This window comes from Oncorhynchus gorbuscha, linkage group LG07, assembly GCF_021184085.1.
Source record: "Oncorhynchus gorbuscha isolate QuinsamMale2020 ecotype Even-year linkage group LG07, OgorEven_v1.0, whole genome shotgun sequence".
Classification (NCBI taxonomy): Eukaryota; Metazoa; Chordata; class Actinopteri; order Salmoniformes; family Salmonidae; genus Oncorhynchus; species Oncorhynchus gorbuscha.
This window is the reverse complement of record NC_060179.1, coordinates 86,161,157-86,175,567: the sequence shown is the minus strand read 5'-3', so window position 1 is coordinate 86,175,567 and position 14,411 is coordinate 86,161,157. Positions and strand designations below refer to the sequence as shown.

The 14,411-nt window shown below is 54.3% G+C and overlaps 2 protein-coding genes across 4 annotated transcripts in view; both read right to left on the bottom strand.

The window, feature by feature from the left end:
- The window catches only part of LOC124039065 (AT-rich interactive domain-containing protein 4B-like), a 908,546-nt gene that overhangs the window by 685,474 nt on the left and 208,661 nt on the right, over positions 1-14,411 (bottom strand). The window lies entirely within an intron of this gene.
- Positions 1-14,411, bottom strand: part of tsnax (translin-associated factor X) — a 45,437-nt gene that overhangs the window by 29,204 nt on the left and 1,822 nt on the right. For all 3 annotated transcript variants that reach the window (XM_046357668.1, XM_046357669.1, XM_046357670.1), the window contains exon 2: positions 9,711-9,806. In XM_046357668.1, the coding sequence (XP_046213624.1) occupies positions 9,711-9,806 (96 nt within the window). The remainder of the gene's footprint in view (positions 1-9,710; positions 9,807-14,411) is intronic.

Genomic DNA, 14,411 nt, shown 5'->3' with positions numbered 1-14,411 from the left:
GGTGAAGAGGGGGAGGTGAAGAGAGGGGAAGGTGAAGATCTAGGTTGGGACAAGGGGGGAGGTGAAGAGGGGGGAAGGTGAAGAGGGGGAGGTGAAGAGTGAAGAGGGGAATAGGTGAAGAGGGGAGGTGAAGGGACAATAAGAGGGGGGAGGTGAAGAGGGGGTGAAGAGAGAGGAGGTGAAGAGGGGGAGGTAAGAGGGGAGGGGATGAAGAGAGGGGAGGTGAAGAGGGGGAGGTGAAGAGGGGAAGAGGTGAAGAGAGGGGAGGTGAAGAGGAGGAGGTGAAGAGAGGGAGGTGAAGAGGGGGAGGTGAAGAGAGGCTAGGATGAAGAGAGGGAGGAGGTGAAGAGGCTAGTCCAGGTGAAGAGGGGACAATAGGTGAAGAGGGGGTCCAGGTGAAGAGGGGAGGTGAAGAGATTCAAGAGGCTAGTCCAGGTGAAGAGTTGGGAGGTGAAGAGGGGAGGTGAAGAGGGGGAGGTGAAGAGAGGGGAGTTGGGACAGAGAGGAGGTGAAGGGGGGAGGTGAAGAGACTGAAGAGGGACAGGTGAAGAGGATGGAGGGTGAAGAGAGGGGGAGGTGAAGAGGGGGAGGTGAAGAGGGGAGGAAGAGGTGAAGAGGGGGAGGTGAAGAGGGTGAAGAGAGGGGAGGTGAAGAGGAGGAGGTGAAGAGGGGGAGGGAGGTGAAGAGAGAGGAGGTTGAAGAGGAGGAGGTGAAGACAGGTGAAGAGGGACAATAGGGGGGTGAAGAGAGAGGAGGTGAAGAGGGGAGGGAGGTGAAGAGGATCAGGTGAAGAGGGGAGGTGAAGAGGGACAGGTGAGGAGGTGAAGAGAGGAGGTGAAGGCTAGTGAAGAGGGGGCAGGTGAAGAGGGGGAGATTGAAGAGAGGGGAGGTGAAGAGGAGGAGAAGAGGGGGAGGTGAAGAGAGGTGAAGAGAGGGAGGTGAAGAGAGGGAGGTGAAGAAGAGGGGGAGGTGAAGAGGGGGAGGTGAAGAGAGGTGAAGAGATTGAAGAGGGGGGAGGTGAAGAGGGAGGTGAAGAGGGGGAGGTGAAGATTCAGGTGAAGAGGGGAGGTGAAGAGAAGAGGAGGTTGGGGGGAGGTGAAGATCAGGGGAGGTGAAGAGGGGGAGGTGAAGAGAGAGGAGGTGAAGAGGGGGAGGTGAAGAGGGGGGAGGTGAAGAGAGGGGAGGTGAAGAGGGGAGGTGAAGAGAGGGGAGGTGAAGAGGGGGTGAAAGGTGAAGAGAGGAGGTGAAGAGGGGGAGAAGAAGAGGTGAAGGGGGGGGGAGGTGAAGAGGGACAATAGAGGTGAAGAGAGGGAGGTGAGTCCAGTGAAGAGGGGAGGACAAGAGGGGGAGGTGAAGAGAGGGAGGTGAAGAGGGGGAGGTGAAGAGAGATGGAGGTGAAGAGAGGGAGGTGAAGAGGGACTGGTGAAGAGAGGTGAAGAGAGGTGAAGAGGGTGAAGAGGTGAAGAGGAGGAGGTGAAGAGGGAGGTGAGGGGGGAGGTGAAGAGGCTAGGTGATCTAGGTGAAGAGGGGAGGTGAAGAGGGGGAGGTGAAGAGAGGGGAGGTGAAGAGGGGGAGGTGAAGAGGGGGAGGTGAAGATCAGGCTAGGTGAAGAGGGAGGTGAAGAGAGGTAGGTGAAGAGGGGGGGTGAAGGAGAGGTGAAGGAGGTGAAGAGGGGAGGAGGTGAAGAGAGGGGAGGTGAAGAGGTGAAGAGGGGTGAAGAGGAAGAGAGGGGAGGTGAAGAGGGGGAGGTGAAGAGGTGAAGAGGAGGTGAAGAGGTGGGAGTGAAGAGGGAGGTGAAGAGGGGGAGGTGAAGAGAGGGAGGTGAATGAAGAGGGAGGTGAAGAGAGGGAGGTGAAGAGGGGGAGGTGAGAGTGAAGAGAGGGGAGGTGAAGAGAGGGGAGGTGGGAAGGGAAAGAGAGGGAGGTGAAGAGGGGAGGTGAAGAGAGGGGAGGTGAAGAGGGGGAGGTGAAGAGGGAAGGTGAAGGGAAGAGAGGTGAAGAGAGGGGAGGTGAAGAGGGGGGAGGTGAAGAGGGGTGAAGAGGGGGGAGGTGAAGAGGAGGAGGTGAAGAGAGGTGAGAGAGGGGGAGGTGAAGAGGGTGGAGGTGAAGGAGGTGAAGAGGGGAGGTGAGAGTGAAGAGGGGAAGAGGGGAGGTGAAGAGGGAGGAGATGAAGAGGTGAGGGTGAAGAGGTTGGAGGTGAAGAGAGGGGAGGTGAAGAGAGGGAGGTGAAGAGAGGTGAAGAGGGGGGAGAGTGAAGAGGGAGGGGTGAAGGTGAAGAGATAGATTGAAGAGAGAGGGGAGGTGAAGAGGTGTTGGGGAGGTGAAGAGAGGTGAAGAGGGTGAAGAGTGGTGAAGGGGGAGGTGAAGAGGGGGAGGTGAAGAGGGGAGGTGTTGGGACAATAGGTGAAGAGGGGTGAAGAGGGTTGGGAAATAGTGAAGAGGGGAGGTGAAGAGAGATCTAGAAGGGAAGAGGAGGAGGTGAAGAGGGGAGGTGAAGAGGGGAGGTGAAGAGAGTTGGGTGAAGAGGGGGGAGGTGAAGAGAGGGGAGGAAGAGAGGGGAGGTGAAGAGAGGGACAAGAGAGGAGGTGAAGAGAGGTGAAGGAGGTGAAGAGGGGGAGGTGAAGAGAGGTGAAGAGGAGGTGAAGAGGGGAGGTGAAGAGAGGGAGGTGAAGAGACAGGAGATTGAAGAGAGGGAGGTGAAAGAGGTTGGGGGAGGTGAAGAGGGGAGGTGATCTAAGAGAGGTGAAGAGAGGGAGGTGAAGAGGGGGAGGTGAAGAGGTGAAGAGGGGGAGGAGGGAAGAGAGAGAAGATGAAGGGGAGGTGAAGAGGGGGAGGTGAAGAGAGGGGAGGTGAAGAGGGGGAGGTGAAGAGGGGGAGGTGAAGAGGGAGGTGAAGAGAGGGGAGGTGAAGAGGAGGAGGTGAAGAGGGGAGGTGAAGAGATGAGGTGAAGAGGGGAGGTGAAGAGGGGGAGGTGAAGAGAGAGGAGGTGAAGAGGGGGTCCAGGTGGGAGGTGAAGAGAGGTGAAGAGAGGTGAAGAGGGGGGTGAAGATGAAGAGGGGAGGTGAAGAGAGGTGAAGGGGAAGAGGGGGAGGTGAAGAGGGGGAGGTGAAGAGGGGGGAGGTGAAGAGAGGGGAGGTGAAGAGGGGGAGGTGAAGAGGGAGGAGGTGAAAGAGGGGGTGAAGAGAGAGGAGGTGAAGAGAGGGAGGTGAAGAGGGAGGTGAAGAGAGGTGAAGGCTAGTCCATCTGGAGGAGGTGAAGAGAGGAGGTTCACAAGAGGGGAGGTGGGAGGTGAAGAGGTGAAGAGAAGAGGGGGAGGTGAAGAGGAGGTGAATAGATTCACATCAGAGGTGAAGAGAGGGAGGTGAAGAGGACAATAGAGTGAAGAGGGAGGAGGTGAAGAGGGGGAGGTGAAGAGAGAGGAGGTGAAGAGGGGGAGGTGAAGAGATTCACATCAGAGGGAGGTGAAGAGAGAGAAGGAGATTGAAGAGGAGGAGGTGAGGGAGTCCATGAAAAGGGGGGAGGTGAAGAGGGAGGTGAAGAGAGGGATGAAGAGGGGGAGGTGAAGAGGGGGAGGTGAAGAGGGAGGAGGTGAAGAGGGGGGAGGGGAGGTGAAGAGAGAGGGATGAAGAGGGAGGAGGTGAAGAGAGGGGAGGTGAAGAGGGGAGGTGAAGGAAATAGGTGAAGAGGGGAGTGAAGGTGAAGGAGGGAAGAGAGAGAAGGATGAGGTGAAGAGGGTGAAGGAGGTGAAGAGGACAATAGTGAAGATGGGCTAGTGAAGAGAGAGGAGGTGAAGAGGTCAGGAGGTGAAGAGGGGGTTGGTGAAGAGGAGGTGAAGAGGTGAAGAGGGGAGTGAAGAGGGGGAGGTGAAGAGAGAGGGACAGGTGAAGAGGGGGAGGTGAAGAGAGGGGAGGTGAAGAGGGGGAGGTGGGGGGAGGTGAAGAGGTCAAGAGGGGGGAGGTGAAGAGGGGGAGGTGAAGAGGGAGGTGAGGTGAAGAGGGGGGAGGTGAAGAGGGGGAGGTGAAGAGGGGGAGGTGAAGAGGGGGGAGGTGAAGAGAGGAGGTGGGACAAGAGGTGAGGCTAGGTGAAGAGAAGAGTTGGGAGGTGAAGAGGGGGTGAGGTGAAGAGGGGAGGTGAAGAGAGGGAGGTGAAGAGGGGAAGAGGTGAAGAGGGGGTGAAGAGGGAGGTGAAGGGGGAGGTGAAGAGAGGGGAGGTGAAGAGGGGGAGGAGAGGTGAAGAGGTGGGAGGTGAAGAGGTGGTGAAGAGAGGGAGGTGAAGAGGAGGAGGTGAAGAGGGGGAGGTGAAGAGGGTGAAGAGAGGTGAAGAGGGAGGAGGTGAAGAGGGGGAGGTGAAGAGAGGGAGGTGAAGGGGAGGTGAGGTGAAGAGGAGAAGAGGGGGAGGTGAAGAGGGAGGTGAGGTGAAGAGAGAGGGAGGTGAAGAGGGGGAGGTGAAGAGAGGGGAGGTGAAGAGAGGTGAAGAGAGGTGAAGAGGAGGAGGTGAAGAGAGAAGAGGGAGGGGAGGTGAAGAGGAGGTGAAGAGAGGGAGGTGAAGAGGTGAAGGGGAGGTGAAGAGTGAAGAGGGGGAGGTGAAGAGGGAGGAAGGTGAAGAGGGGGGAAGATGTGAAGAGGTAGAAGGGTGAAGAGAGAAGAGGGGGAGGTGAAGAGAGGGGGTGAAGAGGGGGGTGAAGAGAGGAGGAAGAGGAAGAGGGGGGAGGTGAAGAGGGGGAGGTGAAGAGAGAGGAGGTGAAGATTTTCTAGGGTGAAGAGGGGGAAAGAGGTTTTGAGGCTGAAGAGGGGGAGGTGAAGAGAGGGAGGTGAAGAGGGAGGGAGGTGAAGAGGGGATGGTGAAGAGAAGGGGAGGTGAAGAGGGGGAGGTGAAGAGTTAGGTCAAGATGGTTATCAGGTGAAGAGGGGGAGGTGAAGAAGAGGGGGGGGAGGTGAAGAGGTGAAGAGAGGAGGTGAAGAGGGGAGGTGAAGAGGGGTGAAGAGGGAGGGAGGTGAAGAGAGAGGAGGTGAAGGATGTTAATGGTCAGGTGAAGAGAGAGGAGGTGAAGAGGGGGAGGTGAAGAGAGGTTAAGAGGGGGAGGTGAAGAGAGGTGAAGAGAGGGAGGTGAAGAGGGAAGTGAAGAGGGGGAGGTGAAGAGGGGAGGTGAAGAGAGGGGAGGTGGAGGGGAGGGAGGTGAAGAGGGGGAGGTGAAGAGAGGGGAGGTGAAGAGAGAGGAGGGAGGTGAAGACTGGGAGGTGAAGAGAGGGGGAGGTGAAGAGGGGGAGGTGAAGAGGGGGAGGTGAAGAGGGGGAGGTGAAGAGAGGAGGTGAAGAGGAGGAGGTGAAGAGAGGGAAGAGGGAGGAGAAGAGAGAGAGGTGAAGGAAGGTGAAGAGGGAGGTGAAGAGGGGAGGTGAAGAGAAAGAGGGAGGAGAGGTGAAGAGAGAGGAGGTGAAGAGGGGGAGGTGAAGAGGGGGAGGGGAAGAGTGAAGAGGTGAAGAGGGGGAGGTGGAGGGAGGTGAAGAGGGAGGAGGTGAAGAGGGGGTGAAGAGTGGGGGAGGAAGAGGGGGTGAGGTGAAGAGAGAGGAGGGTGAAGAGGGGAGGTGAAGAGAGGAGGAAGAGGTGAAGAGGGGGAGGGTGAAGAGAAGAGGAGGTGAAGAGGGGGAGGTGAAGAGGGGAGGTGAAGAGAGAGAAGAGGTGAAGAGAGGAGAGGAGGTGAAGAGGGGGAGGTGAAGAGAGGGGGTGAAGGTGAAGAGGAGGTGAAGAGGGAGGTGAAGAGGGGGGAGGTGAAGAGAAAGAGGGGAGGTGAAGAGAGGGAGGTGAAGAAGAGGGGAGGTGAAGAGGGGGAGGTGAAGAGGGGGAGGTGAAGAGAGGGAGGTGAAGGGGGGAGGTGAAGAGGGAGGTGAAGAGAGGTGAGGGGAAGAGGAGGGGAGGTGAAGAGGGGGGAGGTGAAGAGAGGGGAGGTGAAGAGGGAGGAGGTGAAGAGAGAGGAGGTGAAGGGGGGAGGTGAAGAAGAGAGGGAGGTGAAGAGGGGGGAGGTGAAGAGGGGGAGGTGAAGAGGGGTGAAGAGGGTGAAGGGGGTCAGGTGAAGAGAGGGAGGTGAAGAGGGGGAGGTGAAGAGAGAGGGAGGTGAAGAGAGGGGAGGTGAAGAGGGGGGGGTGAAGAGGGGGAGGTGAAGAGGAGGTGAAAGAGGGGGAGGTGAAGAAAGAGGGGGAGGTGAAGAGGGGGAGGTGAAGAGGTGAAGAGGGGGGAGGTGAAGAGAAGGGGAGGTGAAGAGGGGGGGAGGTGAAGAGGGGGGAGGTGAAGAGGGAGGTGAAGAGGGAGGAGGTGAGAGGGGGAGGTGAAGAGAGGGGAGGTGAAGAGAGGAGGTGAAGGGGGGAGGTGAGGTGAAGAGAAGAGGGGAGGTGAAGAGAGAGGAGGTGAAGAGGGGGAGGTGAAGAGGGAGGTGAAGAGGGGAGGTGAAGAGGGGAGGTGAGGTGAAGAGGGGGAGGTGAAGGGGGGAGGTGAAGAGAGGGGAGGTGAAGAAGAGGAGGAGGTGAAGAGGGGAAGAGGGGGAGGTGAAGAGTGAAGAGGTGGGAGGGGAGGTGAAGAGGGGGGAGGTGAAGAGAGGGAGGTGAAGAGGGGGAGGTGAAGAGAGGTGAAGAGGGGGAGGTGAAGAGGGGAGGTGAGGAAGGGGGGAGGTGAAGAGGGGGAGGTGAAGAGAGGAGGTGAAGAGGGGAGGGGGTGAAGAGGGGAGGTGAAGAGGGGGGAGGTGAAGAGGGGGTGAGGTGAAGAGAGAGGAGGTGAAGAGGGGAGGTGAAGGAGGAGGTGAAGAGGGGGAGGTGAGAGGGGGAGGTGAAGGGGGGAGGTGAAGAGGGGGAGGTGAAGGAGGAGGTGAAGAGGGAGGAGGTGAAGAGAGGAGGTGAAGAGGGAAGGGGGGGAGGTGAAGGGGGAGGTGAAGAGAGGAGAGGAGAGGTGAAGAGAGAGGTGAAGAGAGGGGAGGTGAAGAGGAGGGAGGTGAAGAGGGGGAGGTGAAGAGGGAAGAGGTGAAGAGAGGGAGGTGAAGAGGGGGAGGTGAAGAGAGGGAAGAGGTGAAGAGGGAGGAGGTGAAGAGGGGGAGGTGAAGAGGGAGGAGGTGAAGAGGAGGAGGTGAAGAGGTGAAGAGGGGGGAGGGAGAGGTGAAGAGGGGGAGGTGAAGAGGGGAGGTGAAGAGGGGGAGGAGAGGAAGAGGGGGGAGGTGAAGAGGAGGGAGGTGAAGAGGGGGAGGTGAAGAGGGGGAAGGTGAAGAGGGAGGTGAAGAGGAGAGGTGAAGAGGGGGGTGAGGTGAAGAGGGAAGGAGGGAGGTGAAGAGAGGGAGGTGAAGAGAGGAGGAGGTGAAGAGTGAAGAGGGGGTGAAGAGGTGAAGAGAGAGGAGGTGAAGAGAGGAAGGAGGTGAAGAGGGAAGGTGAAGAGAGGGAAGGAGGGAGGTGAAGAGAGAGGAGGTGAAGGGGGGAGGTGAAGAGAGAGGAGGTGAAGAGGGGGAGGAGGTGAAGAGGGAGGAGGTGAAGGTGAGGTGAAGAGGGGGAGGTGAAGAGGGGGAGGTGAAGAGGGGGGAGGTGAAGAGGGGGGAGGTGAAGAGGGGGAGGTGAAGAGGGGAGGTGAAGAGGGGTGAAGAGAGAGGTGAAGAAGAGAGGGGGTGAGGTGAAGAGGGGAGGTGAAGAGGGAGGAGGTGAAGAGGGGAGGTGAAGAGAGGGGTGAGGGGGAGGTGAAGAGGGGAGGTGAAGAGAGAGGAGGTGAAGAGGGGAGGTGAAGAGGGGGAGGTGAAGAGAGGGAGGTGAAGAGGGAGGGAAGAGAGGAAGAGGAGGAGGTGAAGAGGGGGGGAGGTGAAGAGGAGGTGAAGAGAGAGGAGGTGAAGAGAGGGAGGTGAAGAGAGGGTGAAGAGGAGGGGGAGGTGAAGAGGGGGAGGTGAAGAGAGGGAGGTGAAGAGGGGGAGGTGAAGAGGGGAGGTGAAGAGGGGAGGTGAAGAGGAGGAGAGAGGTGAAGAGTGAAGAGGGGAGGTGAAGAGGGGGAGGTGAAGAGAGAGGAGGTGAAGAGGGGGAGGTGAAGAGGGGGAGGTGAAGAGGGAGGAGGTGAAGAGAGGGGGTGAAGGTGAAGAGGGGGAGAAGGGGAGGTGAAGAGGGGGAGGGAGGTGAAGAGGGGGAGGTGAAGAGGGGGAGGTGAAGAGGGGAGGAAGGTGAAGAGGGGGAGGTGAAGAGGGGGAGGTGAAGAGGGAGGTGAGGGGTGAGGGAGGTGAAGAGGGGGGAGGTGAAGAGGGGGAGGTGAAGAGAGGGGAGGTGAAGAGGGTGAGGGGGAGGTGAAGAGGGGGAGGTGAAGAGAGGGAGGTGAAGAGGGGGAGGTGAAGAGGGGGAGGTGAAGAGAGAGGAGGTGAAGAGGGGAGGAGGTGAAGAGAGGGAGGAGGTGAAGAGGGTGAAGAGGTGAAGAGGTGAAGAGGGGGAGGTGAAGAGAGGGGAGGTGAAGAGGGGGAGGTGAAGAGGGGGAGGTGAAGAGAGAGGGGTGAAGGTGAAGAGGGTGAGAGTGAAGAGAGAGGAGGTGAAGAGGGGGAGGTGAAGAGAGGGAGGTGAAGAGGGGTGAGGTGAAGAGGGGGAGGTGAAGAGAGAGGAGGTGAAGGTGAAGAGGGGGAGGTGAAGAGGGGAGGTGGTGAAGAGGGGAGGTGAAGGTGAAGAGAGGGAGGTGAAGAAGAGGGAGGTGAAGGGGGGAGGTGAAGGTGAGGTGAAGAGAGGAGGTGAAGAGGGGGAGGTGAAGAGGGGGAGGTGAAGGTGAAGAGAGGGGAAGAGGTGAAGAGGGGGAGGTGAAGAGGAGGAGGTGAGGGAAGGAGGGAGGTGAAGAGGGGGAGGTGAAGAAGAGGGGGAGGTGAAGAGGGGTGAAGAGTGAAGAGGGAGGTGGAGGTGAAGAGGGGGAGGTGAAGAGAGGGAGGTGAAGAGGGGGAGGTGAAGAGAGAGGAGGTGAAGAGGGAGGTGAAGAGAAGAGGGGTGGTGAAGAGGGAGAAAGAGAGGGAGGTGAAGAGGGGGAGGTGAAGAGAGGGGAGGTGAAGAGGGGGAGGTGAAGAGGGGGTGAAGTGAAGAGGGGAGGTGAAGAGAGGGGTGAAGAGGGGAGGTGAAGAGGGGGAGGAGGGGAGGTGAAGAGAGGGGAGGGAAGAGGGAGGTGAAGAGGGGGGAGGTGAAGAGGTGAAGAGGGGAAGGTGAAGAGGGAGGTGAAGAGAGAGGTGAAGAGAGGGAGGTGAAGAGGGGAGGGGGAGGGAGGTGAAGAGAGGGGGAGAAGAGAGAGGAGGTGAAGAGGGAGGTGAAGAGGGGAGGTGAAGAGGGAGGAGGTGAAGAGAGGGAGGTGAAGAGGGGGAGGTGAAGAGGGGGAGGTGAAGAGAGAGGAGGTGAAGAGGGGGGAGGTGAAGAGGGGGAGGTGAAGAGGGGGAGGTGAAGAGAAGAGGTGAAGAGAGAAGAGGTGAAGAGAGGTGAAGAGAGAGGTGAAGAGGGGGAGGTGAAGAGAGAGGAGGTGAAGAGGGGAGGTGAAGAGGGGGGAGGGTGAAGAGGGGGAGGTGAAGAGAGAGGAGGTGAAGAGGGGGGTGAGGTGAAGAGGGGGAGGTGAAGAGAGGGAGGTGAAGAGAGGGGAGGTGAAGAGGGGGAGGTGAAGAGGGGGAGGTGAAGAGGAGGGGGGAGAAGGAGGAGTGTACTCTAGGCTGAATGTAAATTCAGGTACCACAGAAAATGATCTAGTAGATACCTTTGAATGCAGCCATCACAGGTGATGTCAGGTTCGCTCCTGTGTCGCGGTCATCTGTTTTCTGACTTGTCTTCATCCTCCGAGGATACCCTTCACCTGAGGAGGGGCGGCAGGTAGCCTAGTGGTTAGAGTGCACTGGTCTAGTAACTGATCGAAACCCCAAGCTGACAAGGTACAAATCTGTCGTTCTGCTCCTGAACAGGCAGTTAACCCACTGTTCCTAGGCCGTCATTGAAAATAATAACTTGTTCTTAACTGACTTGCCTGGTTAAATAAAAATACATAAAAAAGGAGACAGGCGAGATTACAAATCAAATCAAAATCAAATTTTATTTGTCACATACACATGGTTAGCAGATGTTAATGCGAGTGTAGCGAAATGCTTGTGCTTCTAGTTCCGACAATGCAGTAATAACCAACAAGTAATCTAACTAACAATTCCACAACTACTACCTTATAGACACAAGTGTAAAGGGATAAAGAATATGTACATAAAGATATATGAATGAGTGATGGTACAGAACGGCATAGGCAAGATGCAGTAGATGGTATCGAGTACTGTATATACAGTGGGGCAAAAAAGTATTTAGTCAGCCACCAATTGTGCAAGTTCTCCCACTTAAAAAGATGAGAGAGGCCTGTAATTTTCATCATAGGTACACTTCAACTATGACAGACAAAATGAGAAAAAAAATCCAGAAAATCACATTGTAGGATTTTTAATGAATTTATTTGCAAATTATAGTGGGAAATAAGTATTTTCCACCATTTTGTCTGTCATAGTTGAAGTGTACCTATGATGAAAATTACAGGCCTCTCTCATCTTTTTAAGTGGGAGAACTTGCACAATTGGTGGCTGACTAAATACTTTTTTGCCCCACTGTAATTTTGAATTTTTGTCTGCGTTGTCGTGACCGCTATTTCCGGTGGATTCCTGGGCATAACGCATCAAACTAACGGAGGTATTTGGATATAAAAATATCTTTATGGAACAAAAGGAACATTTGCTGTCTAACTGGGAGTCTCGTGAGTGAAAACATCCAAAGATCATCAAAGGTACTTCCGGCGCCGACAGAGATGGCTGCCTCGCTTCGCGTTCCTAGGAAACTATGCAGTTTTTTGTTTTTTACGTGTTATTTCTTACATTAGTACCCCAGGTCATCTTAGGTTTCATTACATACAGTCGAGAAGAACTACTGAATATAAGATCAGCGTCAACTCACCATCAGTACGACCAAGAATATGTTTTTCGCGACGCGGATCCTGTGTTCTGCCTTACAAACAGGACAACGGAATGGATTCCATGCAGCGACCCAAAAAAACGACTCCGAAAAAGTGGGAAACGAGGCGGTCTTCTGGTCAGACTCCGGAGACGGGCACACCGTGCACCACTCCCTTGCATTCTTCTTGCCAATGTCCAGTCTCTAGACAACAAGGTTGATGAAATCCGAGCAAGGGTAGCATTCCAGAGGGACATCAGAGACTGTAACGTTCTCTGCTTCACGGAAACATGGCTCACTGGAGAGACGCTATCCGGGGCGGTGCAGCCAACGGGTTTCTCCACGCATCGCGCCGACAGAAACAAACATCTTTCTGGTAATTAGAGTGGCGGGGGCGTATGCCTCATGACTAACGAGACATGGTGTGATGAAAGAAACATACAGGAACTCAAATCCTTCTGTTCACCTGATTTAGAATTCCTCACAATCAAATCTAGACTGCATTATCTTCCAAGAGAATTCTCTTCGATTATAATCACAGCCGTATCCCCCCCAAGCAGACACATCGATGGCTCTGAACAAACTTTATTTAACTCTTTGCAAACTGGAAACCATTTATCTGGAGGCTGCATTCATTGTAGCTAGGGATTTTAACAAGGCTAATCTGAAAACAAGACTCCCTAAATTTTATCAGCATATTGATTGCGCAACCAGGGGTGGTAAAACCTTGGATCATTGTTACTCTAACTTCCGCGACGCATATAAGGCCCTGCCCCGCCCCCCTTTCGGAAAAGCTGACCACGACTCCATTTTGCTGATCCCTGCCTACAGACAGAAACTTAAACAAGAGGCTCCCACGCTGAGGTCTGTCCAACGCTGGTCCGACCAAGCTGACTCCACACTCCAAGACTGTTTCCATCACGTGGACTGGGATATGTTTCGTATTGCGTCAGATAACAATATTGACGAATACACTGATTCGGTGTGCGAGTTCATTAGAACGTGCGTTGAAGATGTCGTTCCCATAGCAACGATTAAAACATTCCCTAACCAGAAACCGTGGATTGATGGCAGCATTCGCGTGAAACTGAAAGCACGAACCACTGCTTTTAAATCAGGGCAAGGTCTGGTAACATGACTGAATACAAACAGTGCAGCTATTCCCTCCGCAAGGCTATCAAACAAGCTAAGCGTCAGTACAGAGACAAAGTAGAATCTCAATTCAACGGCTCAGACACAAGAGGCATGTGGCAGGGTCTACAGTCAATCACGGACAACAAGAAGAAATCCAGCCCAGTCACGGACCAGCATGTCTTGCTCCCAGGAAGACTAAATAACTTTTTTGCCCGCTTTGAGGATAATACAGTGCCACTGACACGGCCTGCAACGAAAACATGCGGTCTCTCCTTCACTGCAGCCGAGGTGAGTAAGACATTTAAACGTGTTAACCCTCGCAAGGCTGCAGGCCCAGACGGCATCCCCAGCCGCGCCCTCAGAGCATGCGCAGACCAGCTGGCCGGTGTGTTTACGGACATATTCAATCAATCCCTATACCAGTCTGCTGTTCCCACATGCTTCAAGAGGGCCACCATTGTTCCTGTTCCCAAGAAAGCTAAGGTAACTGATCTAAACGACTACCGCCCCGTAGCACTCACTTCCGTCATCATGAAGTGCTTTGAGAGACTAGACTAGACCCACTCCAATTTGCTTACCGCCCAAATAGGTACACAGACGATGCAATCTCAACCACACTGCACACTGCCCTAACCCATCTGGACAAGAGGAATACCTATGTGAGAATGCTGTTCGACTACAGCTCGGCATTCAACACCATAGTACCCTCCAAGCTCGTCATCAAGCTCGAGACCCTGGGTCTCGACCCCGCCCTGTGCAACTGGGTACTGGACTTCCCGACGGGCCGCCCCCAGGTGGTGAGGGTAGGCAACAACATCTCCTCCCCGCTGATCCTCAACACGGGGGCCCCACAAGGGTGCGTTCTGAGCCCTCTCCTGTACTCCCTGTTCACCCATGACTGCGTGGCCACGCACGCCTCCAACTCAATCATCAAGTTTGCGGACGACACAACAGTGGTAGGCTTGATTACCAACAACGACGAGACGGCCTACAGGGAGGAGGTGAGGGCCCTCAGAGTGTGGTGTCAGGAAAATAACCTCACACTCAACGTCAACAAAACTAAGGAGATGATTGTGGACTTCAGGAAACAGCAGAGGGAACACCCCCCTATCCACATCGATAGAACAGTAGTGGAGAGGGTAGCAAGTTTTAAGTTCCTCGGCATATACATCACAGACAAACTGAATTGGTCCACTCACACAGACAGCATCGTGAAGAAGGCGCAGCAGCGCCTCTTCAACCTCAGGAGGCTGAAAAAATTCGGCTTGTCACAAAAACCACTCACAAACTTCTACAGATTCACAATCGAGAGCATCCTGGCGGGCTGTATCATCGCCTGGTACGGCAACTGCTCCGCCCTCAACCGTAAGGCTATCCAGAGGGTAGTGAGGTCTGCACAACGCATCACCGGGGGCAAACTACCTGCCCTCCAGGACACCTACACCACCCGATGTTACAGGAAGGCCATAAAGATCATCAAGGACATCAACCACCCGAGCCACTGCCTGTTCACCCCGCTATCATCCAGAAGGCAGCTCATCTCAAGTACAGGTGCATCAAAGCTTGAGTGGCTGCTGCCAGAGACTGAAAAACAGCTTCTATCTCAAGGCCATCAGACTGTTAAACAGCCACCACTAACATTGAGTGGCTGCTGCCAACTGCATCCTTACTGACATTGACACTGACTCAACTCCAGCCACTTTAATAATGGGAATTGATGGGAAATGATGTAAAACATATCACTAGCCACTTTAAACAATACTACCTTATATAATGTTACTTACATCTACTACATTATTCATCTCATATGCATACTCATCTCATATGTATATACTGTACTCTATATCATCTACTGCATCCTTATGTAATACATGTATCACTAGCCACTTTAACTATGCCACTTTGTTTACATACTCATCTCATATGTATATACTGTACTCGATACCATCTACTGTATCTTGCCTATGCTGCCCTGTACCATCACTCATTCATATATCCTTATGTACATATTCTTTATCCCCTTACACTGTGTATAAGACAGTAGTTTTGGAATTGTTAGCTCGATTACTTGTTGGTTATTACTGCATTGTGTCGGAACTAGAAGCACAAGCATTTCGCTACACTCGCATTAACATCTGCTAACCATGTGTATGTGACAAATAAAATTTGATTTGATTTGAAAGGTAAACGGTTCATTTGATTGCTTTTCTGATTTTCGTGACCAAGCTACCTGATGCTAAGTGGAAATAATGCTATGCTATCGATAAGCTTGTATTGCTTTCGCTGTAAAGCATAAATTCAAAATCTGAGACGACAAGGTGATTAACAAAAGCTAAGCTGTGTTTCA